Source organism: Electrophorus electricus, chromosome 26, assembly GCF_041902795.1.
Source record: "Electrophorus electricus isolate QZ-2024a chromosome 26, ASM4190279v1, whole genome shotgun sequence".
NCBI lineage: Eukaryota > Metazoa > Chordata > Actinopteri > Gymnotiformes > Gymnotidae > Electrophorus > Electrophorus electricus.
The window spans coordinates 4402501-4427500 of record NC_137522.1 but is presented as its reverse complement, the minus strand read 5'-3'; the positions used below and the strand labels follow the sequence as shown (position 1 = coordinate 4427500).

Below are 25000 nucleotides of genomic sequence, written 5' to 3'. Positions count from 1 at the left end.
AGCCTGGGGAAAGAGATGTGGTCACCTCTCCCTCCACTCACCCCGAGGCCTGGGGGGAGAGACATGCTCACCTCTTCTGGCCAAATACCCACCTGCCAACCCCCTGTGGGGCATAGTTCAAGCCATTCACCCTCCTGTGCCAACACATTGTGCCAAACCTCCACACTGGATCTATGTTCTGAGCTGGGTCCATGTACTGAGCGTCCTGAACCCCCACACTGCGCTGGGTCAATATACTGAGCATTCTGAACCCCCACACTGAGCTGGGTGTATGTACTGAGCATCCTGAATCCCCACACTGCACTGGGTCTATGTACTGAGCGTCCTGAACCCCCGCACTGCACTGGGTCTATGTACTGAGTGCCCTGATTCAGCTCCATCTGAGAAAACATTACAGTTACAGTTCTTTTAGGTTACAGTTCTTTTAGCTGTGCTGGAAGGGTTTATTAACCTTAGCATAAAAAGTGAAGAGCTTTGATGGTATTGTTAAAACTTCAGCAGATGCTCAGAGGATATGGAGGAGTGGTTGGGAATGCTGGCAGAATGCTGCATGCGATTAAAGTACATGGAAGACGGAAAATAGAGGCCACATCACACTATAACAGTTTTATACGCATGAGGGAAGCAGTCAAAGACTAAACACAGATAGAAAGGCCTCAGTATTAAACAAAACTGAATATAAGATAATAACTTTTGGGTGTGGGACACCTGTGTTTAAGATTGTGGTTCTGGATGGGTCCCTTTGCTATTGGAGCAAGACTCTGAAAAGTTCCCAGATGTATAGGTTGGAAAGATCCAGCATGAGGAGGGACATGGACACCAGCACCAGGAGGTGTATGGAGACCAGCACCAGGAGGTGCGTGGAGACCAGCATCAGGAAGTGCACGTTCACTTTTGGCTGTGATAGTGCCTCTTCACTGCAAATTCCAGCAGCTAGCAACAGTGACCTTATTTCCACCGCGGACATTACCAACAACGTTCTCAACTTCCTTAAACACTTTTTCTTTTTGTTTCACATAGTTTTATCATACTTTTTTTGGTTACAAAACATGAACAGGCTGTTTAGAACAACAACATATACAATATGGAATTCTTATGAGATCATTATATTGGTTTGCTTGCTCCTTGTAGATAGTCAGTCCTCATGTTCTGTGCAAGGGCAAATAAATAGAAGGTGTTTGTACAGAGATTAAACCTGGCACTGCATAACTGGAAATCCATGTAAGATGAAAGCAGATAAAGAAATAAGAAGCGTGGGTTTGGATTAGCTCACTCTCAAGTCTCTGAATAATGCACGTATACTATATATGCATATATAATATTTATAATATACATGCACATATAATTATAATATATGCATATATAATATCAATAATACATATGCATATATCATATTTATTTAAAAAAGTGTGATTCCTTAAAAAAGTGTTAATAATTGTCCACAGATTACAGCTGATTGAAATATAATTGCTCCTTATCACAATTCGGTTCATGCGGTTTCCTCACCAGTGTGGAGCAGCTAAAGCAGTATTGTACAGTAATCGTGTGCAGAATTCCTAACCTCATACACTAATACACACTTTCAGTCCCACACAAAAATCACATACACTCTCATTATTGAGTAGGCCAGTCCAGATGGGATGTGTTGTCTTTGCCCCAACCATCATACAATCAGGATGACCAGCCATATTTCAGGATGATACCGAGGATGTCTGTTCGTCAGGTGGAGAAAAACAACCGAACAGGAAATGAAATTGTGAGAAACCAGCGGATAATCCCGACAGTGGATGATTATTCCATAAACGGTGAAACCATCCCGTATCCGCAACACCTGTTTTCACCAGTCCAAGTGAGGCAGTAAACACGCCAGGGACAATTCCATCCTCAATCGTGCTGTTCCGTGACCTTTCACCTGGCCAGTGGCCCTCCTACTAGTCCTTCTCAGGCATGTGCCCTTTAAGTAAAACACCTTCAATATGAAGATGGAGAACACACACACACACACACACACACACACACACACACACACATACACACATACACACACACTCATATACACACATAATATAACAATTCCTAACATTGGATGGACTTCTCATCTCTGTTTTCTCCAGCCCTCGTGTTTTGTGTGTTTAGAGTTTCTGGATAAAGACAGTGGAGTTCATCACCTCTGAGATTCAAAGGAAGTCTGATTCTCAGCTCCAGTGAGAAGGATTTCATGGGAGGAAGTGACAAGGCTCTGAAAATGGGGCACATCCCAGCCAACCACACGAAAGAAGGAAAACGCTCACGCACACATGCATACTGCCCCTCACAGCTAGGCTGGGAGAAGCAGGCATGGGCTATGGGGCTTTTATCTCCTTTTTTGTTTAAAAAATGTACAAAATAATTGTAATAAATGTCTTTGCCAGGTGGAAAAAAAATGCAGTCATAAGAGAAAAACAGGAAAATGGAAAAGAAAAAAGTTGTCTGAGGCACTGCAAGCCAGTTTTATCTGATTGGCAAGATGGTCAGGCAGCTGGGGTTTCCCATTGGCTCTCTCTGGCATAGTCGCTCCTCTTCCTGTCTTAGACCTGGACAGGCAGTGTTTGGTTCAGTTGCAGTCTCATGTCCTGAATGCTGCCCAGAATCTTCTTCTGATGGCCGGCCAGTGTTACACCTATCCGTAGCAGATCCCTAGAGAAGACAAACAAACACTATTATTCTCTCCTCTGGTTCAAAAAGACCTGTGTGTGTGTGCGTGCATGTGTGTGTGTGTGTGTGTGTGTGTGTGTGTTCCTGATAGCTGAGTCCCCGTGGGAGAGAATCCAGGTGAGCATCTCAGTGCTGCTTGTCTGAGAAAGCAGGGTAGTGGCATGCACGGGCTGCATGAGCAGGTCATGTGACCTATGCTCCCGTGTGTGGACTGATCGGCAGGGCTCTGAGAGCAAGGTGAAGTTTAAGCAGGCCCAGAAAGGGAAGGTCATAGCTCTGGCCAATGATTAAGCAGCTCATTCTGGCCACCAACTGCCATTTCATCCTGGCTGAGCTGAACACGGAGCTTCAGAATGTGCAGTGCTTTTTTGCACAGTCACAGTGCTAGAAGAGCATGTTTTTCAGCATGAAAAAGAAACCCAGCATGTCTGTGCCAACCTAGGCAAAGAGGAGGGAGAAATCCAAGAGCGAGGGGAAACATGGCTGCAACTGAGCCCTTAATAAAGCACAAGCGGCTTCCTGTTCTTTTGTCAGACATGGAAATCTAATCTCTCCCAATTGTGTTTACTTAACACCACAGCCCATGTAAGTATAAAAAAATATCCCATACTCTTTTCATTCCCATATCGCTGTTTTGTTTTCCCTCGGTGGCAGACGGAAGTGTGGGGAGGAGAGTGGCGTAGTGCGGAGAGCGTGATCAGCCTGGCGAGCGGCCCCCTCCCTCTCCACCCACCCCCTTTCGCGAGCACACACTGTTAGCGCAGAGACTCCACGCGCGCTAACTGCGTTTTCGCGCCCTTCCCTTGCCTCAGCCTCATCACACCATCAACGGAGAAGAAAATGATAATAAATGAAGATCATTAGCTGAATTACCAGCCATTAAGGACAGGCGAAATCCACTGATAGGTCCACCTGTCAGGCTGCCAAATTGAAACAAATTACCCACACCTCCATCCTCTATTATCCTTTTAATGGACTTGATAAATTTATTATTATTATCCCAATTCATTTATTTGATCCTAACAGCCCCATTCATATCCGCCTCCTCGTTTCCAGTCCAACACAACCATCGGTTAGCGCTGGACTCTGACCTCTAAATGTTTTTAGCCGCTGTAGCTGTTACAGATTAAGTGGGTTTAAAGCGTGTTTAAATCTCATTTAAGTGCAGTGTTTGCTGTTCTCAATTTCATATCATTCTTTCCTGTGTTTTGTGTTTGAGACACTCCGGATGTGCCCTGTTCTCCTCTACAGCCAGCCACTCACTCTGCTGTCATCTGGGCCACCAGGTCAAAGGAGGCGAATCCAGCGTTCAAGAAGTTGTCTCGATAGCGACTCATCTTGATGGCATCCAGCCAGTCTCCCACAGTGGTGAATGTGCTGTAGTCAGGGACACTGCGGTCCAGCAGGGGCTGGGAGGCCCTACAGGGGGAGAGAGAGACAGAGAGAGAGAGGGTTAGGTCACACCACACCTCCACCAGTCAACCTCACCCCCACACCCCCGCCTCCTCTCCCAGCCTGTAGGGCATGCAGGGCCAGCATGGCCGAGAGTCTCTGGGCCTCATCTGTGGCCAACTGGCTGGAGACACGTGGAAGCTCTTCCAGGGCGTTAAGAAGTGTGAGATCAGAATCACTCAGGGCCAAACATTCTCCGAAGTGAACACCAGCATGGGGGCTCAACCTACTCTAAAAACTGAATACCGCAATATAAAAATGGACCATAACTCAAACAAATGTCTCATTATGTACCGGCCAAACCTGACTAGGGTACTCCCACGCATCATAAAAACACCAACGCTGATTGTTTTATTTGAGCATGGCTTGCCTTATCTGCTCTCGGTCCTGCCACGACCCAGACAGAGACCCATCGAGGGTTTCAATCAGGCCACCATGAAGTTTTAATAACCTGCAGTAGCATAGCTCAGAGCAAGAGGCTTCGGGATGGAGACTCCAGCCGGCGCCCTGCTCCGCTGATCCTTGTCGTCTTTTGATGGCATTAAATTAATTAACAATTAAGAGAGCGGAGGAAAAAAGTTAATAAGAGCGATACAGAGGCTCCTTTGAGGAGGGAGAGGCCCAGATGGATGTGAGGAATGGGCTTTAATAAGCTCCTGGTGCTCGGCCTGAAGGGCCCTGTGGTCATTATCCTGGGACACAGCCTTAAAGGAGCTCTGTTAGGACTCGGAGCAATTCTCCTTGCCAAACTTAAAACCTGGAGCCCGGAACACACCTGTGCTGCCCTCACCTTATGATCAGGAGCCTGGGATGTTATGGTTATGTCCTGTTATGGTTGAGGTGTTAAGGGAGGTGCTGCGGTATTACGAGTGGTGTTACAGTGTTAAAGGTGGTGTTATGGGTGGTGCGGTGCTGCAGCTGAGATCAGAGGTGAGAGGTGTTCATTTCTGAGTAGCATGAAACCCATCAGTTCTCTCCATTTGCTGTAGGCACAAGTGTACGTGTGCAAAACATATGCAGGTCATTGCAGTGACCATGTAGTACTGAGTAATGACATCACAGTGACAGTAGCCCATCCCCCTCTCTCTTCTCTCATTAAGCTCGGCAGGGGCCCACCTCTCTGCTGGCCCGTTTAAAATCTCGTTAGCAGCTAATTAAAACCATTCCCATCTTTGCACTGCCTTAATCTAGCTAATTACTCTTCCCTAATCTGCTCAACAATCAGCATGAAGGCAAAACACAGGTTGTTGAGTCTCCTCCACACACTCACAATTTCCTGGATGTGCACATTACATTCAAACAGTGGGAGGCAGGTTAGACCCCTGTCCTCCAGTCCAGCACTGCCTCCTAATGACTTTTAATGACCTCTCAAACTGTATAACCTATCATATAATAAAGTAAAGCAGTTAGCGTTATACAAATATGTACATCAATTGGTCGACACATCTGTATTTCACAACCAATATGCCATGTGATTGGTTATTCAGGTGTTTAAGTGCACCCTATGGTAATGAACCTAATGAACCAGGCTCTTGCATGTGATCCGAACTAAACTGTATCATGGCAGTAATGCTTGTCACGCAGAGGTTCATTTCTTTATACGATTAGGCTTGGCTTGCATAACTTCAGAAGACCTTACATTACAATGTAATTTGTCTGCTTAAAGTGAAATCAAAGGTCTCACAAACTGTATGCTTCTGTAGCTCGGCGATCATTTGTTACACATAATATAAGGAATAAATAATCAATAGGAATAAATGCCTATAGAGCAGTGTGCAGTTCTGCTGGCCTGTGCTGCAAAACGCTAACTCAGCAACCCACCCCAAAACATGTAAGCTCTCCCACACACTCACTCAGTCATTCCACCCACAAAGGACCTGTATTATTAGTAAATACAAATTCATTTGTAATGCTGATCCACTGAACAGGGTGTTCGACCGAGTGGCACTGGGACGCTTACCCGGACTGCGTGTTGGTCACCACCTTGAGGCTGGCTGCGTTGCGGATGAGCTTGTCCAGCGTGTTGACGATCTGGGAGAACTTAGGCCGTAGGTTGCGTTCCTTCACCCAGCAGTCCAGCATGAGCTGGTGCAAGGCAGTGGGGCAGTCCATGGGTGGAGGCAACCTGTAGTCCTGCTCCACCGCATTAATCACCTAAAGCAGCAAGGGGCATGGTGGAGTCATAGTGGAGCACGTCAAAGAGGGAGAGAGAGAGAGAGAGAGAGAGAGAGAGAGAAAGAGAGCGAGAGGAGGAGCAGGAGAGGACTCACATCTTGGTTGCTCATGTCCCAGTATGGTCGCTCTCCATATGACATCACTTCCCACATGACAATGCCATAACTCCACACGTCACTGGCGGAGGTGAACTTCCTGTAAGCGATGGCCTCCGGGGCAGTCCAGCGAATTGGGATCTTTCCTCCCTGCCGAACGTTGCTAGTTATATTACTAATGACAGGGCACATGGTGGCTAATTCCTGTGTGTGTGCGTGTGTGTGTGTGTGTGTCTGTGTGTGTGCATGTGCATGTGCGTGCACGTGTGTGTGTGTGTTTGTGGGTGTGTGTGTGTGCACGTGTGTGTGTATTTGTGTTTGTGTTTGTGTGTGTTCTCACCAGTGAGCTGGTGTAGGTAGGGTCTGAGGGGTCATCCTCCAGGAAGCGAGACAGGCCGAAGTCGGACACCTTGCACACCAGGTTACTGTTGACCAGGATGTTACGGGCTGCTAGGTCCCGGTGCACGTAGTTCATGTCGGACAGGTATTTCATGCCCGCTGCAATACCTCTGAGCATGCCCACCAGCTGGATCACCGTGAACTGCCCATCATTCAGCTGCAGGAGAGAAAGAGAACCCAGGCTCTTCATACACTGGCCTGCCTTGGAGATGTCTGTGTTTAACATTCCTCTCAGACTGCGGCTCATCAATGTGCTGACTCCACTCTGAATGTTAGAGTGACTGTCTGCCACACAGCAGAGGACTTAGTGCCTCCTTATTCTCTACAACCATAGTCACACATGGGGAGATTATCTTATGGTGTACGCTAAACTAAAATGCATAGTAGAAATAAAGTTATAACATAGTGCATTGTGAGGCACATCCAGCCCAGTCCCTTTTTTCTGAAGAAGCAGAAGTGTGACAAATGGGAAAAATCTGTCAGGATTCTTACTCGGAGGAAGGAGTCTAGCGCGCCGTTCTCCATGAACTCAGTGACGATCATGACTGGCCGGCTTTTGGTGACGACGCCCTCTAGGCGGATGATGTTAGGGTGGTCAAATTGGCCCATGATGCTGGCCTCACTCAGGAAGTCCCGCCTCTGGCGTTCTGTGTAGCCCACCTTCAGTGTTTTAATGGCCACGATGATCTCTCTCCGACCTGGGAGTTTGAGACGTCCACGACACACCTCCCCAAACTCCCCTGCATGAGCACGCGACAGACGAGAGAAATACAGAGAGAGAGAGAGAGAGAGGGACAGAGAGAGAGAGAGAGAGAGAGAGAGACGAGGAGGTGAGAGGAGAGGGGAGAGTTACTGGTTAGAACCGAGGAGCCAGAGCAGGAGAGTAGGCAGCATAAAAAGCTCGGAGCAGGGAGGCGGAACTAGGGGTGGCGACAGCTCTGTGTGCGGAAGGAGCAAGGAGGCGACGCTGGCAAGGGTGGGGACTGGTACAGCAGGCAAAGCTGAAAGATGGGTGGTGCAGGGGTGGACAGAGCGGCAAAAGGGGAAAGTGCAGTGAAGGATGGGGAGTTAGGATTTAGAGAGGGCGAACGGGATGGAACGGAGGGGATAGGAGCTTGGCTGGCCTGGGTCTACGGTCTATCATATCTACATAAGGGGCAGCATGCACAGACGTTGGGGAGGTTGGGGAGGGGGCAGGGAAGAGAGTAGATGGGTGAGAGGAAGACACGGATGGGATTGGTCACTGGAGGCCAAGCTGGGAGGCGCCAGATTTAAAAAGTTGTAGTAAAGTTGCATGTTAAACGCATCAGCTGTTTCCTTCCTTGTGCAGATCCGACAGAACCGGTTCTGCTACCGGCCTCCTCGACGTCTGTCATCGCATTCATCTTAGCAGAACTAAAACAATCTGCGAAAAAACCATTACGATACAATCTAGCTCATAATAGGGGCTTGGGAAGGAGCTATCGACCGTCACGGCCAGGACGAGCAGAGCACGTGGGGGGGTTGGGTTAGGTAGCCGCTTGTTCCCCGGGTTAGGCCAGCAGACTGGAGAAGAGTTATGGAGGTGCCGGGTGCTGCAAACGTGGAGGAGCTGAACTCCAGGAGCTCGCGCAGTGAGTGAAGCCGTTAGTGAGGACAGGCCGGAGGGGTCAGAGTTGGGGGGAGGGCGGATGAAGTGGTTTAAGTACCGCGTGGAGTGAAGTCCTCCAGGGGTATGGCCTGATTGAGGCGCACGCGCCTCCCCCGCACGCTCAGGAGCTCAGGCTGTTGGTTACCTGCGCCGATGACCTCCTCGATCTTCACACACGAGATGTCGATTTCTTTAGCGAACTCTCGCACGGCCTCGTTGGGGTCCTCATAGGTGAAGGGGTCAATGTAGACCTTTGTCCCTGGAGTTACTATAGGGGATTCAACAGGGGGAAATAGCAGTATGAATTGCAACTGTCAGACGGAAATAGCTCTGGCATGTTTGGTATTTGGTGTGTGATTTTTTTTTTATAATGTGTTTTCACAGTCATCTTGATTCCAATTATGCATGAACCAACTTAAGAATATGGATCATGTGGACCAGATAAATTCACCGCTCCCTGGCATGTGAAGTCTCTAGAAACTTACTGTATTGCTGAAGTTTCTCTGTGTATTCTGACTCAGAGCCATTTCGTTGCTTCCTGTGAAAAAAACACAGCCATTCACAATATAAAAGCTGAATAGAGCTTCACTGTGTGTTGATGCTTTCCCTGCCCTGAATCATGGCAAAACAGGCGTGTTGAAAGAAGCCTGCATTACCCCTGCCAAGACCTCAGGAGACTTCGAAATTGAGGTCGTAGGGAGGAAGGGTAGGATACTGAAATTAAGAGCGCAGCAAATCTGGCCTCTAGAGACCCCTTACTTCTCCCTTACAGTGCAACGTCACATCTCTTAACTGAAATCTGTAGTATAAGAGCAGGATGTAGCTGTCATACACACAGACATGTAAAGACACACACACACACACACACACACACACACACACACACGCAGGAGTACACACACTCACATACACACACACACACACACAAGCCCATAGACAGACACATACACACACACACACACACACACAGGCAGGCCTTCACACACATGCACGCTGTCACACATGCTCACACTGGGGCTTCCTTTGGGCTTGCTCTCTAACTCCTCCTACTCTGTGCGCTTCATATCTGGCTCCTCCCTTTTCATTTTTCCCCTCTTATTCTCCTCTGCTCTCTCTGTCTATTAATGTGCAGTGTTTGGTAGCAGAGGGGGGCAGGGTGTTGGAGGTTGTTGAAATTACATGTTAATGTGGTTCCTTTGTTGTCTAACCAGTAACCGGGGCAATAATACCCGCCGGTAATTTGCATCTCATTTCCAATTCAAATGAAGTTCCGGAATATTCCAAGGCCTTCATTGGGCTTCTCTTTTTTCTTTCATTCGCAGGCATGCAGAGACACTCAGACACAATGCAGCCGTGCAGTAGGAAGCCGGTGAAGAATATTGTGGTTGGTGCTGTTGCGAACAGCTCAGGTCACAGTACCCCAAAGAAGCGGGCATGAGGGGGATTAGTCTCTGGTCCAGGGAAGCAGAGGCAGCTCAGGAGGCTCTTCCCAGGAGGATGTCTGCTGAGCGAGAGTGTGCTCACTCACACCCCCACAGAGGAGGCCAGGAGCAGAGTGAAGTCTCAGACTCTCAGTGTAGCAGCAACAATACGGCACGACCATCATTGCGCACACACAAACACACACACACAAATGGCAGGAGGACTAGCTTAGAGCCGGTGGAAGTCGAGCTCTCACCTGAGGCAAACGATAGCGATGACCACCACAGCGATGATGAAGACCAGACCGGCAGTGGCTGAGCCCACAATCAAGGGCAGCTGCTCCTGGAGCGATTTCTCTGGGTCGGCTGGAAGAGAGAGGAAGGGAGAGAGGAAGAGTGAGAAATGGTCCAACTGTGGGCACATTAACAGAGTAAGCCTCTCACCCTCGCTCACCTCCTCTCACCTCCTCTTACCTCCTCTTACCTCTTATCACCTCTATCTATCGGCAGAACACCCTCCCTTTTTTATGGACTAAAATAAGCTTCACCTAGAATCTTCTTTGGATTTATATTATATATGCATGCATGTATAAAACATGTAAAATATGGGGGCAGTGTGTGCACGTGCACATTTGCATGTGCGCTTGTGGATGTGATTGTGCATGTGTGTGTATATGTGTGTATGCATGTGTGTGTGTGTGCTTGTGGGTGAGTGTGTGCGAGTATGTGTGTGAGTGCTTGTGTGTGTGTGTGTGTGAGAGAGCATGGCTCATACTCTGGTGGTTGGTGCTGAAGTCAGTGGGGCTGCTGTAGCGCCCGTATCCAGCCACGGTGCGGGCGCGCACCTGCACCACATACGCCGTGCCAGCCTTCAGGCCCTCGATCCGCGCTGAGCTCCGCTGAGCTGTCATGGTGTGAGCAATAGCCTCACCCTGGTCCTGCAGGGCACACCAAAATATAGCCACATCAAACTAGCACCATCCAAAACAGCACCACAAAAGCTAACACCACCCAAACCAGCTAGACATAAGCCATAACCAAAAACTAATAGCATTCAAACCAGCACCTTGCATAGCACCCAAGCTAGCCATCATATCAAATCAGTAACATCCACTCTCACACACACACACACACACACACACACACACAGACCATCATGCAAATCCTCTTCCCCAACCCTTTCTCATCTCTGCCCTGCCCCCCTCCCTACTCAGAGGAACAAGGGAAGAGAGAGTGAGAGAGTGAGAGAGAGAGAGAGAGAGAGAGAGAGAGAGAGAGAGAGAGAAAGAGAGAGAAGAATAGTTTCTGTTGTGGGAGTAAGTGAATACGTGGTGGCAGACAGCAATGGAACTGTGGCATGCGATGGCCTTAGCCCCGCTGCCTTACACTGATGCTTACCTTCTCATGGTATTTAATCTCATAATCCAGGATGATGCCGTTAGGTTTCTCAGGAGGCAGCCAGGAGAGGCTCATGGTGCTCGCTGACGCCGCCATCAGGTGGACAGTCGGAACTGCAGATGGAGCTAGGGAGAGAAGACATGATGGCAAACATGACTAAAGACTCAAGGTTTTGGGTGAACAATAGTGAGGTGTTGTGGCTCGGGTTGTGTGTGTGTGTGTTGGGTGTGTGTGCTGGGTGTGTGGCTGAGTGTGTCGGCCTCTTCCTTGGAGATAATGGGTTCTTAAATCCCTCGTGAGAAGAGCTTTGACTGACAAACCGGAAAACTTACGCACACAGGCACACACGCACACACACACACACACACACACACACACACACACCCTTCTTATCCTTTCATTCATCTATTTCATTTTTCTTTCTGCCCTGAGTTCCACTCAGTCTGCCTCCCTTCAGTCTCTCTCCCCTCAATATATTTATCAATCTCTCTCTCTTTTCTCCCTCTCACCCCTGTGCTCCACCACACACACACACACACACACACACACACACACACACACACACACACACACACACACACACACACACACACACACTCTGCTCCACACCTAAGTTGCACTCAGTTTAGTATCAACTCTCAGGTCTCCTGCAGAGTTCTGAAGATGCCTTGGTCCACCTCTTCCACCCTGGCTTCCTTTTCACACTTTCCTCTTTTTTTTAGACACCTTGTCATCTTCTTATGTTCCTCTGATGCTGTACACTTTTTCTACCTCTTTCCCTCATCCCTCTTCTCCCGTTCCATCTCTCGCTCTCTCTCACTCTCTCTCTCTTCCTTTCTAGCTCTCTCTCACTCTCTCTCTCTTCCTTTCTATTTCTCTTTCCCTGCTAAAAGCTTTCTAATCTCCAGATCTAGGTCTTTGATCCTGTCCCTTATAGCACTTCATTCTTGTGGTTCTCTCTATCATTCCTCTCTCTCTCTCTCTCTCTCTCTCTCTCTTTCTCTCACTGGCTCACTCTCTCTCACCATCTTAACTCTGATTGTGGGGAGTCCCACTCCTAGATCCCCTAAGGACAATGCTTCCTGAGCAGACTCTACTCCCATTCCAGCCGTGGGATTAAGGGGCCTCTTCCTGTGAAGACAGTGGAGGTAACCATGGTGGCACCGAGCTTATGTGCTATATTTGCTTTTGCTCTTAAAAGGTGGATGAATATTTAGGGATGGTCCTGGGAGAATCAGCCCCATGATCCAATCCCCCAATACCCTCCTGGATCTCAGTGACCTAGGGTCTGGTGTGCAGGGAGGGGGTCTGTGTAGGAAAAAGGCTGACCCCACCTCAACAATGGCCTAACACACTGTCTGGGGAAGGTTCCCCCTGACCAAGCACAGGAGGCTTTCCACAGGCTTTGTGTGAGCAGAGAGCTGTGAGGAGGTCAGCACACAGAATGAGGGAGAGGGTTAATCCTTTACATCACTCTCACAGCAGACAAAAAGAGGGAACCTCCATGAAAGCTATCTCCACGTAACACCTCCTGCAGATGCACCACACAGACCTGCTGGGGGGACAGGCCCCGAGGCTTCCAGGGTGAAGCACATGGTTTCATGAGATGTGCTTGCTCAGTCATTACTCACTGCCTGTTTTCACACAAACACACAGGCACGCGCACACACACACACACACACACACACACACCAACACACACACACAGACACAAACACACACACACATACAAACACACACACACACACTCACAAATTTGGTGAGACTCACCAGCCTGGTTGGTGGTGATGTTGACAGCCGCGTATTGTGGCGAGTAGGGGCTCTTGTTGGAAACGCCGTTCACTGCCTGGATCTCGAAGCTGTACTGCGTGTGGGCCTGAAGGTTCCTCACGGCCACGCGCCTCTCAATCAGCCCCAGGTGGCGCGGCGAAATGTCCACGTTGTCATCGCAACGCGTGCACGTGCCGCGCTCGGGCAGACACTTCTTACAGATGACGTTGTAAAGCAGATCGTCACGGCCGCCCAGGTCCTTCGGCTCGCTCCACTCCAGCACCAGTGAGGTCTCATTCACATTGGAGATGACACTCCGCGGGGGCGACGGAATGGCTGCAGGACACAAAAACAGATGCTCCCGTTCAGCTCGTCGGCTTTAACAAAGGGCTCCGGTTACTTGCCTGGACTCTATTAGCCATGTGCTGACCACATACTAAATTTGAGCGGTCAAGAGGAAATGCACGTCAAGCTCAGCAGCACGCCACATGTAGGTTACTGTCAGGAGGCGATCTTAAAGAAAACTGGGGTTTTTACACTCTGTCTTTATGTTTGTGTCCCTGTTTTCTGTCCTGAATGTAAAACATGCCGCTATTTCAGATTTTGGGTGTGTAGGTAGGGTTTAAGAGTTCACACTTGAACTATTTCCTGTGTGTGTATGTGTGTGTGTGTGTGTGTGTGTGCATGTGTTTCTGTGCAAAAACTGCTAGAAGGCAGAAAGAAGCAACACTAAAGCAATTCCTATCCAATTACCGCTGCATTATCTCTATCAGTGCTGTGGTATAATCAAACAACTCATGAAAACAACCAGGAAAATAGTTGAATAGATTTGTATCTATGTTCTGTGTTAATTTTTACTCTTTACAACCAACAGAGAGATTCCTTTCAGTCGGCGCCAGAGCAACATGGGGTCAGAGCTCTACGTGCGATGTCGAGTGCAGCAGAGGACCAGAGGACAGAGGTCAGATCTGCTGTACCTGTTTCTGCTTGCCTCCTGAGGGCGAACCCGATGCACAGGGAGCGCTGGATCAGGACAGGACCCTGACACCCAAGCTCTTCGGACCGTCATTCAAAAGATACAGAGGATCTTTGTGTTGTGACATGAGATTAAAGACCTGTTCGGTGTTTGACAGCAGGGAGAAGTGTGGGAGAGAGAGAGAGGAGGAGATGGGGAGAGAGAGAGGCACTCACTGGTGCAGGGTGTGTCCGGGGAGTCGCTGTCAGCGCGGTAGTAGCCGTTCCAGCACTGGCACATGCTGGAGGCAGTGGAGGTGGCACGGCTTTTGGGTGGGCAGAGTGAGCAGGCTTCCTCTCCCTGCTTGGACTTAAACTTCCCTGGACTGCAAGCTGTATAGAGGAGACACACACACACACACACACACAGTTACATCGATCGCCACGTTGCGGGACAGAGGAATGTTGGCTCTACTTGAGCACTCCTTATGTCTCTGCTCTCTGCAGTATGTGATTTTGCACCAGGAGTGTTGATCTCAGTGTGAGTTCTACAGTGTGTTTGTGTATACGTGTATGTGCGTGTGTACATGTGTATGTGTGTGTGTATACATGTGTGTATGTGTTTGTGTATTTGTGAATGTGTGTTTGTGTGTGTACATGTGTGTGTGTGTGTGTGTTTGCCTGTGGGGCAAAGCATCTCCCCCACAATGCACACAGATCCCTCACAGAAACCGCACTACAGCACTACAGGACTACAGCAAAACCGTCATGAGCAAAACCACCAGTCAAACTCACTCAGCTCACACTTCAACACAAGCTCTCACACCACAGGAATCACAGACCTGCTGAAAGGCTCTGAAGCACGTAAGCAACAGAACAACAGCACATGCTGTGCTAAGTACATGTGTTAAGTGCGTGCTATGCTAAACGTGCACCAAGCACACTGGTCTCACTAGTGTATAATGTGCTAAGCACATGGTCTGCATATAGTATGCTGTGCTATGTACATGGTGTTCAGGTGTTCAGTGTGTTAAATATAAAAGTTAAGCCCTTCCTCTCCTAAGCATATGTGCTAAGTGTGTGGTGTGTTGAGTGCTTGAAGAGCTGAACACTTGGTGTACAGAGCATACAGTGAGTCAAGTGTTTAGTGTGCTCAGCATATGGCGTCAGTGGTGGCCTGTGGAGACTGTTTCAGCCTCTATTTGATGTTTACACACACACACACACACACACACACACACACACACACACACACACACTCGCACAGGTACGCACATGTGCACACACCACACCCACACCACACTCTACCCTTTTACTGCCGCCGTGTTCTCCAGTGACCTCACTGGTAGATGAGGGCGGGTTTATTAGTGCCAGAAGGAACAGAGAGCTGAAGTTTGCCCGCCGACCTGATAAACTGGCTCACTCTTTAACACGGCCTTGCAAGGAGAAGAGACATTGGGTAGGAGGGCAAGCCCCAATGCCGTCCAATCAGAGTCAAAACAAAGTCAGTGGTTAGGTGGAGTTAAATCACAGCCCGTTTCTCCCGGCGTCCCCTTACAAGTGTTTAATACTAGCAGAGGGCTCCAATAGAGCTAAAAGCTGGCACTGTTAGTAAAGCCACTGTTTGTTCAACCATTAATCACAGCTGGCCACAGGCAGACCGAGGATCTCCAACCCTGCTCCATTCACACAGCAGTAATCACCACTAAGGAGCAGCTGTGAGCTTCAAGTCAGTTTATTAGAGGACGTCCGCTGTGTCCCACACCCGGGCCAGTTCTTCAGTGGGTTAATTTCTCCAGTTTCATGTATGTTAATTGAAAGAAGACAGCAGCCCGCTTGCCCAGGCCCAGTCGAGGCTTTGCCTTAAACGAGAGCGTGTGGTTTCTAGAGGGAGGGACGTGCTGATCAATCATTTCCAAAAAAGGGATGGAGTCAGCTTTTCCCTTTCATCCTGCTGCTTTCTGTAGGACCCTTCCTCTCAGAACAGATGAGAGAGAGAGAGAGAGAGAGAGAGAGAGAGAGAGAGAGAAGACGAGGCAAAAAATGCAGCTCCTGCTGGCTCCTTCTCGCTCCCTCTCTCACACGCATACAGGGCTTAAAAAACTGATTAGAATTCGTGCTGAAATTGGAAGTAGGAAAAGGGAGGGCTGAGAAATGTGGAACATTGAAAAAAAAAGGGTCTAATCAATTAATATTCATGTGAAAGTCTTGGTGGTGCTTAGGCAGAGTATTAACGAGAGCCACGGCCTTCGATTGACATGAAAGGGAGAGAGAAAAAGAGATAGAGAATGAAGACAGAAGAGAGAGAGATGGGGACAAAAGGAAGGAGTGTCAGAAGGTGAACGGGAGAGATAAGAGAAAGATTTATTCCTGCTTTGGTTTCCGGCCTGCTTGATTAGGATGCTTTTTATCAGGCCCAGTCACCAGGGGTTTAACCTTGAGCTGCCAGGAGCAAACGGATGAGTTTTTAAACATGTGGCGGATACAGAGCAGATTTATTCCAGCTGCCCACCACATCCCCGCTGGGCACACCTTCACTCTCCCCCTTGCCCACAGCTGCCAGCTGCCCCCTCCGTTACAGTTGTTTTCCATTTTCGGCCTCTCTGTGAGGTTGAGCGGTTTATAAAATGTGAAACTGGCTCCATCCGACCTCTCAACCTGAGCCATCATGACTCTTGCAGGAGCGGCTCCTCTGTGTTAACATTGTTCATTAATGTTTCACTGCTGCGTTCGGCCCGCCGCCACGGATCGATTCCTGCTCCGCTCTCCAGCTCCGCTCCCCGTTTGACCCCTGACCTCTCACAGACTGCTCCGCTCACTGTCACCACAGTTACAGTCTGACTGATTGCCAGACTGGTTTCATTCACCTCAGTGCAAAGGAGATCTGTTTTCTGTGTGACCTCTCTCCTTCTCTCTTCTCACTCTTGCTCCCTGTCTCTCATCACTTTCTTTCTCATTTACTCTCCGTCTCCCATTCAGCCAGCCACAGCATGACTTGTAGAGGTGGCTTAACGTGACACCAGTAGATAAGGCAGAACTGCATGCTGAGCATGTGCTTTAGCTCGAAAAAACAAAAAGCACATATATCAGCACATATATCAGCTCCTATATCAGCACTCACCTTGGCACTGTGTGTCCTTAATGGCGGGCTCGAAGCCAGCCATGCAGGTGCAGGAACCCACAGGAACCATCCACTCTCCATCCCCGTTGCAGTACAGCTTCAGAGGGACGGACACTTCCACCGCGTTGGGCACGCAGCTGCCCGGGGCAATGACCAGTGACGTGGCCTCTGCACCCGTAGCCGTCTCGGGGAAGACGGCAAAGTTAGCAATGGAGGTGGAGCATTTCTTATAGAAGACCCGCACGGAGATGAGCGACATGCAGGCGCCGAGGTCCTGGAAGGCCAGGTAGAAGCCGGCCTTGGAGAGAGGGCCGAAGCTCCGTATCTTGGTGTTGACCCGACCCGATTCCAGCATGGAAAAGCTCTCGTCCGGGGCGATGGTGTCCACCTTCACGTAGGGGTTCTCCATCCAGAAAGGACTGGTGGCGGTGGCTGAGTCAGAGTCAGCCTCGTAGTAGAAGAGGTTGAAGGTCTCTTTGCAAGAGCCGGGGATGTTGGGGATGCTGTTGCAGTCACGCACGGTGAATTTCATCTCCACGTACACGCGCAGAACGTCCTTACGGGGAACGAAGTCACTGCGCAGCCAGTTATTCTGGTTCAGCTCTCGAACATTACACACCTGGTATGTTCGGATAGGGTTCATCGCGTCATCATAACCACTGACTTCTTCCCACTGTTAGAGAGAAAGAGAGAGAGAGTCACAGGTCCATAATGACCTTCAAGCACCAACTTTGTCTACAGTCTACAGAAAGAGCATTCTCTATGACAGCAGCACATATTTCTGATTCTTGTCTGGGGCATCAAATCAAGTTTCTGTGGTTCCAACACTGTAGTATAATGGGCTTTCTGTTCTGTAGGGTTCTCAAATGACATCTCAGTCAGATGTTGGATGAGATTCTCTATTGTTTAAGCAGTGAGGGCTGTGTAGGATGCTTAGGTAGTGTTGGGTGGTGTGGGTTGTTGAGGGGTAGTGTTGGGTGGTGTAGGTTGTGGACCGGTAGTGTTGGGAGGTGTAGGTTGTGGACGGTTAGTGTTGGGTGGTGTAGGTTGTTGAGGGCTAGTGTTGGGTGGTGTAGGTGGTGGACGGGTAGTGTTGGGTGGTGTTGAGCAGGACAGACAGCATGAAGGACAGATAGAGCAGACAAACAGAGATACATATAATCAGAGCACTGAAAGAAAAGCATAATTTAATTTTTTGCTTCTTGGTTTGTGCCTTTTCAGTGTGTGTGCGAGGGTATGTATTTATGAGTATGTGTGTGTGTATGTGTGTGTGTGTGTGTGTGTGTGTGTGTGTGTGTGTGTGTGTGTGTGTGTGTGTGTGTGTGTGCACGTGTGTGCATGCAATCGCCAGTTGTCATTTAGCACTGTAATGCTACTGCCTTCATGTCTCCTCACCAGAGTTGGGAAACAGCAGAACTGCCTGGCACATTCACACTAATTCCCAGCCGTGGGTGAGTCTTTCTCCGTCTCACCAAGCAGCAGGGGGTGTTTACCTCATCGCAGGTCCACGGCTCCCACCACATCACTTCAAAGCCAATTACAGCTCAATTATGTGGCTGTGATTACATCACATTCGACAACACGTGCTGTTGGAGGAAATGAGTGTCGTCTACTGCTGCAGCCAGGTGCTTTCCTCTCCATCACCCACAGTTAAGAGGAAAAGCCTGTTAGCTACAGGAGACGGCACACTGGCTAACAGAGCACAGGGCAAAAGGAACAGCTTTAATGGCTATACCATTATAATGGTTTGAGAGGAGACCATACACTCACACAGACATGCACAGTTAATCGTATGCTGTTTGCTCGTTTGCTCAGACGAGCCTGTTCTCAACGGCCGGTCGTGGCAGGCCATGGGCATGGGATGAGGTGGCACAGGGCCTGGAGAGACTGGTGACCAGAGGAGAGAGACTTTGGGAAGGACTCTCTCCCAGTCTGGGCCTCTGCTGTCTGGCCAAGACCAACGGCACAAGCCCAGAGACGAATGGCCAGGGTGCCGCATGGCACGCCCACAGGCTCTGTAAGCGCACACTGGAAAACGGACAGCATCTGTGGGCTGGTTGGTTTCAGAGCACCGTGCCTGTACAGAGGTCCAGAGCCTTAATTAACTGAGGGAAATGGATGCAGTGCAGACAGCCCATATATGGCTGGAGCTCCCAGGGGGCGGGGGCAGACAGCCAGTCCACCAGCCTCGGCCTCCCAGCAGCCTGTAATACTGCCCAGAGGAGGCAGGAGCCCAGGGATCGATAATCACTGGCCAGGTCAATGGAAGAAGAGAAAGCAGGAAGTGTCAATGGCCCTTTAGCTCTGTGTAATGAATTGCTGAGGGGCAGGAGTGGGCGCGGCAGGGGGGGCGGAGCTACATGTCAGGCCGAGGTCAGCCCCTCCCGGGACGGCAGTGCTCTGATTCCATGCATCAAGATCTCTGTTCGCCAGAATAAATGCATTAAAAAGGCTTTGGAAAAGAGGGTCAGGATCTCTACCATCGATTTTACTTTTCCAGTTTAATAGTTATGCAGCTCTTGTGTATTTTTTATTTATTTTTTTTATCCTTCCTTCATCCTTTACGGTCAGAGCTGAGAGCGTGATTTTACTTTCAGATCGCAGGGCCACGGCTGGCAGAAAGTGCCGGGCTGCTGCTGACCACTGATGACTAAGGTCACTGCTTTCATTCTCTTGTCCAAATGGGTTTTCCTCCGCACATCAGGGAAGACGCTGACACGCCCTGACCTGCCCACTTTTCCCTTTTTACTGCTCAAACAGTTTGACTTTGACTGCAGTTATTGGGTCTTCTGGCAGTGGTCATGGTGACTTGGCTCTAGCTGTGTGTGTGTGTGTGTGTGTGTGTTTTCCAGCTCTTCTCTCACTCTCTTTCGCTCTCTGATAGTCCCTCTTTTTAACGCTCTCTCGTTCTCTCACAGATTGGATCTCCTCCACCCTTTCTCTATGCTCACATTAATCTTCACTTGTTTTTCATTTCTCTTTTCTTTTAATAATCTCCTCAGTAGTGGGTGTAGAAGCTGATGCCCTGTTCCCCACGACCCCACAGCCTCCTGTCCCGCCGGCCAACAGTGAGAGAGAGGGAGAGAGTGAGGGAGAGAGTGAGGGAGGTAGGAAAAGGGAGAGAGAGTGAGGAAGAGGGAGAGAGGGAGACACAGAGGGAGGAAAAGAGGGAGAGAGAGAGAGCGAGAGGGAAGGACAGAGGGAGAGAGGTAGGAAAAGGGAGAGAGAGTGAGGAAGAGGGAGAGAGGGAGGGAGAGACGGAGAGACAGAAAAGGAGGAAAAGAGGGAGAGAGAGAGGGAGGCAGAGGGAGAAAGTGAGAGTGAGTCAGACAAGGACCCACTGCGTCTGCCTCCTTCTGCTCTTATGATTATTCACAGGCCACTCCGCCCTCTTCTGTTTGGCTTCCCTTCAAACGCTCACATGCCTGTCATCCAAAATAATAAGCATGTGAGGCGGCCAAGTAAACAAACAAACACAAGAAGTAAAGAGATGGAGAGAGAGACTAAAGAAGATAGAGGGGGAAGGGAAGAGAGGACAGGTAGAGAGATTGAGAGAATATGTGCCAATTCAGGCAGCAGCAGCAATATTTCAGTATGCTGCGCAGTGCACGGCAATAGCACAAACACGTGTTCATTAACACCCACCCCCGGAAATGGACTGATCTGGCCTCCCCCTCGACAGAGATATGGACCATTCTGGGTGAGTTATAGACACACATGACAATAAGCAGACTGAAGTAAGGTGGAAACGTTTTGTGTGTGTGTGTGTGTGTGTGTGTGTGTGTGTGGGTGTGCTGAAAGGAGGCAACTATTAAGGTATGAGGACATGGTGTGTAGGGCGTGGGGAGCTTTTAGGAGTGTTCGGATCATTTAGAGTTGGGGTGGGGATGATAAGAAAGCCTGTGATTGTTGTGGCTGGGGTCAGTGCTGGGGCTTGTGCTACATCACCTGGAACTAAAGAGCAGGGTTGGGAACAGCTGCTCTTGCACACTGAGGAGTCTAGGGCGTGTAGAGGGGCCAGACAAGGCTGTAAAGCACAGGGCCGGAAGAAAGAGGACGAAGCTCTCCATCGCCAGGGAGCACAAAGCCAACGACAGGAGGAGGCAGGAGCAGGGTGGGGTCAGTGTGGGAGATCTGTAGGGGGTCATGTGCTCCTAGACTGCCATTTGATGGTGTGTGTGGAGAAGCTCTGCTGTAGTTCATGCTCACGCGCTGGAGGAAGGGTGAAATCTGACCTAGGTTTCAAATTTACCCCAGCAAACTGCACACGGCCTGAGCAGCCGTTACACACACACGCACACACACCCACACACACACATATACACACATTCGTGCAAGGACACACAGCCCAAACAGCACGTGTGCATGCATAGCCTGACCAACCAGTATACACACATGCATATGTTATGTTTTGACTCATACACTTAGCCCAAACTATTTGTTTCTAGAACCATCTGTTTGTTTCAAGTTCTGTGTTGACACTGAGCAGAGCTAAATAACACACACAGACACACAGGACACGCACAGACACACACACCCACACACACACACACACACACACACCCACACACACACACACACACACACACCCACACACACACACACACACACACACAGAGTCATTTAAAGATCCTTTTTAAACTCACCCCTGTCTCAGGATGCGCAGTCCAGGCCAGCTCTGTAGTGGCCCATTTGGTGTCCATCAGTGTTTCTACAAACACACAACAGAATAAAAAAAAATGTTTAAGCCAAGACACACCAGCAGATGCAGCAACAGGAAACAGGCAAACAGCACTGACTCAAACCGACATGGATCTAAGTAATTTCCAATGAGGCATTTCGAAATAAGGGCATGTTGTGAAGAACTGAAGCGAGGCCTTGATTTCATGGGGACTCTCAGAGGTGAGGACTCAGCCGCATACACTCCTTTGTTCTACAGTGTGTCCACAGGCAAAAGGGGCAAGTCATTAGTCCATCCACAGACAGGGGGAAACACCCTCATCCTAGCATTGAGGGAACAGGGTCTGAATCCAGACCCCACCTGCAGGTTTAGAACAGGCCTTAGTCAACCATGTATTTACTGGCTGGGGGGGAAAGCTAAGAGTTTCTAAAGAGAGAAAGACACCCAGCACCCAGCACCCCTCCCACACACACACACACACACACACACACACACACACACACACACACACTTTATGTTGCATCTGTAAAGTTCCAGAAGACATATAACAGGGAACAATTAATTAATTGGTGTCATAAAACACAGACATTCACAACCTGCTCAGGGCTTCTGTGTGTGCTTCGCCTTCTCCTCCTCTCACTCACTACATCATTTTTCTCTCTTCACGAGCCATATGTGCCTCTCTCAGACCCTCGAGAGCACACACACTATGCGTAGTAAGAGGATCAGGCACGAGGAAGCAGTTTCGGGGGGGGGGGGGGGGGGGGGGGATGAGCTCCTCTGCCTTTTGGCCGCACTTCTTGGTGTCTATATATAGCAGCTGCAGTTTGAATCAGCAACCCCAGGCCCCGGCTGCTGTAAACAGGCAGGACTCTCGTAGAGTGTGTGGAGTGTGGCATGACTGCAGCTAGCCAGCACATCCTCCCTCTTCTTGCTCGTCTGATACAGGTGCACGTAGTATAATGGGTAGGGTTGAGGAGTGTGAGTTCATTTAACATGGTGACGTGGTGAGGGTGCCCGTGTTCTATGAGCCGCCATATTTTTGGGTCGTACCATGTCACTGAAAATAGGGGTTAGTTTTGTGTGAACTATAGATAAAGCCACTTGTGTCTTACTTTTTTACTGTAAAGAGGGAAGTGTATTTCTGTCTTTAACTTTGAGGCTACAAACTGATTTATTATTTTAATTTTTTTTTTTTTTCTAGTTAGGTTGCGGTCATCAAGCCTGTGTGATACATCCATGGTTTGTGTCTCATAGTGTAAGAAGTGACATGAAACGTGACATGAAAAAGTCAAAAGAGTACAGAAGAAATGGGTTAATACTAGCAGTGACATGGAAGAATTGTACAAACACACACACACACACACAGACAATTGCCAAGTATACAATGTTATTAATGGAATTTCCCATTTCCTTGTGGTATAACAGTCACCATTATCTTTATGCAGAAAGAGAGAAAAGTTTTAGTGAGAATATAATTTCTGTGTGCCATATTCCGCAATTAACTGTCAGTTGTACTTATGGGAAACAGCAGTATGTATAAGACATCGTCTCATCCTAACCAACCCAAAAACCAGAGTTCACATCTCACTGAAAGGCAGAAAAATGGCAGAGAGGGACGTGTGTGTGTGTGTGTGTGTGTGTGTGTGTGTGTGTGTGCGTGCGTGTGTGAGTCAGTGAAAAAATGGCAGAATGTTCAGTAAAGAGCTGGGACATTGTGTGTGAGTGCTCAATAGCCTTTTTTGTTTACACTTTATTAGTGATGCTGAAAAACAGCAAAGCAGTGGTTTTGTTTGAGTAGAATATGTTTCTGAGAGGCAGTCCCACACACACACACACACATACTATATGACCCAATGTAAAGGGTCAAAGGGTTACTTGGAGAACGGGCTTTAATACCATCACTCAGTACACCATTTTCCTCCTCACACACACACACACACACACACACACACACACACACACACACACACACACACACACACACACACACACATACAGAGACACTTGTGCTCAAACAGCTTCTTTGAAACATGCTCGGTGCTTGGTTGTGTTTGTGTAAGCCTTAGGGAGCACAGCACTCTCTGTTTTCCCCTCCCTGTTCTACAGAAAGAGGCTTCAGCCCTGTCTCACAGCCAGCAGCTCACACTCACAACCTGCCTAACCAGTCTTCCAGGCTCATCCAAAGTAAGCCTCTCCCCTCTCGCTACGCTGCTCTGTTCCTTCTTGCTCTGTCCAGGCTGGGAGTCTAAAGCTCACGGCAGGTTCTGGTGCCCAGCAGCCAGGACATTCCCTCAGTGCAGGCAGGTGGCCAGGCTCACATTCAAATTCACCACCGTAATACTCGACGGTAGAGGAGTGGTACAAGCAGCCAGTGCTTACTGTCACTCAGATTACGCTTGCCGAGCCGAACAAACACTCTCACTCTCACAATGTGTGATTTTCTCATTTGTTCTGCGCTGCATTGCCTACCCAGATTAGTGTTTCTTCTGTGTGTAATGAGAAACAGAGGGGGAGCCCACATTGAGACCACACTGAGCCCACACCGAGACCACACTGAGCCCACACGGAGTGAAATGCTCCTATCATGAATGAAATGACAGAAGCTGGGTGGTAACCAAAACAAAAGACAGGGGTCTGATACAAACAGTACAGAAGACAGGGGTCTGATACACACAGTACAGAAGACAGGGGTCTGATACAAACAGTACAGAAGACAGGGGTCTGATACACATTAGGCATCCGTTACGCAGGCACACAATGACATTCTCATGCCCTCAGTCGCACACACGTACACACACACAAACAAGAACACATACACACATTGTGCACTGTAATCCACTAATGACAAACTAGGCCTAATAACAGAGCAAGACAGGGGCACGTTTAGGCTCACGGTGTCCAAAATGCACACACTCAGGGTTACAAGCCTCTTATTTCTTTGTTCCAACAACCAGACCTCTTAAAAGATAAAAACTCTGTGTGTGTGTGTGTGTGTGTGTGTGTGTGTGTGTGTGTAGGTGTGTGTGTTGGAGTGAGTGTACAAAAACACCATCCTTGACATAACAGAATGTGCCCTGGTTCCTGTCTGAGCAGGAGGTGTTGGGTGCAGGAGGTGTTAGGGGAGGATTACTGGTGGATTTCTCCCCTGCTGCTCTTTGCTTTGCGTTTGTAATTGTCCTCGGTGGACGAACACCACACACACACCCT

The 25000-nt window shown here is 49.0% G+C and overlaps 1 protein-coding gene across 8 annotated transcripts in view; it reads right to left on the bottom strand.

Moving 5' to 3' along the window:
• The window catches only part of ephb3b (eph receptor B3b), a 46541-nt gene that overhangs the window by 425 nt on the left and 21116 nt on the right, over positions 1-25000 (bottom strand). For 2 of the 8 annotated variants that reach the window (XM_027006884.3, XM_081708142.1), the window contains exons 2-16: positions 21756-21820; positions 17110-17782; positions 14226-14381; positions 13035-13370; positions 11265-11389; positions 10642-10804; positions 10124-10232; positions 8931-8983; positions 8504-8725; positions 7308-7555; positions 6757-6972; positions 6417-6566; positions 6107-6300; positions 3958-4113; positions 1-2676 (exon numbers count right to left, since the gene is read on the bottom strand). The exon at positions 1-2676 is cut by the window's left edge and continues 425 nt beyond it. In XM_027006884.3, coding sequence (XP_026862685.2) covers positions 2568-2676; positions 3958-4113; positions 6107-6300; positions 6417-6566; positions 6757-6972; positions 7308-7555; positions 8504-8725; positions 8931-8983; positions 10124-10232; positions 10642-10804; positions 11265-11389; positions 13035-13370; positions 14226-14381; positions 17110-17782; positions 21756-21820 — 2975 coding nt within the window. In that variant the 3' untranslated portion in view covers positions 1-2567. The remainder of the gene's footprint in view (positions 2677-3957; positions 4114-6106; positions 6301-6416; positions 6567-6756; positions 6973-7307; positions 7556-8503; positions 8726-8930; positions 8984-10123; positions 10233-10641; positions 10805-11264; positions 11390-13034; positions 13371-14225; positions 14382-17109; positions 17783-21755; positions 21821-25000) is intronic. The other 6 variants (XM_027006886.3, XM_027006885.3, XM_027006887.3 and 3 more) reach the window with 6 other exon arrangements.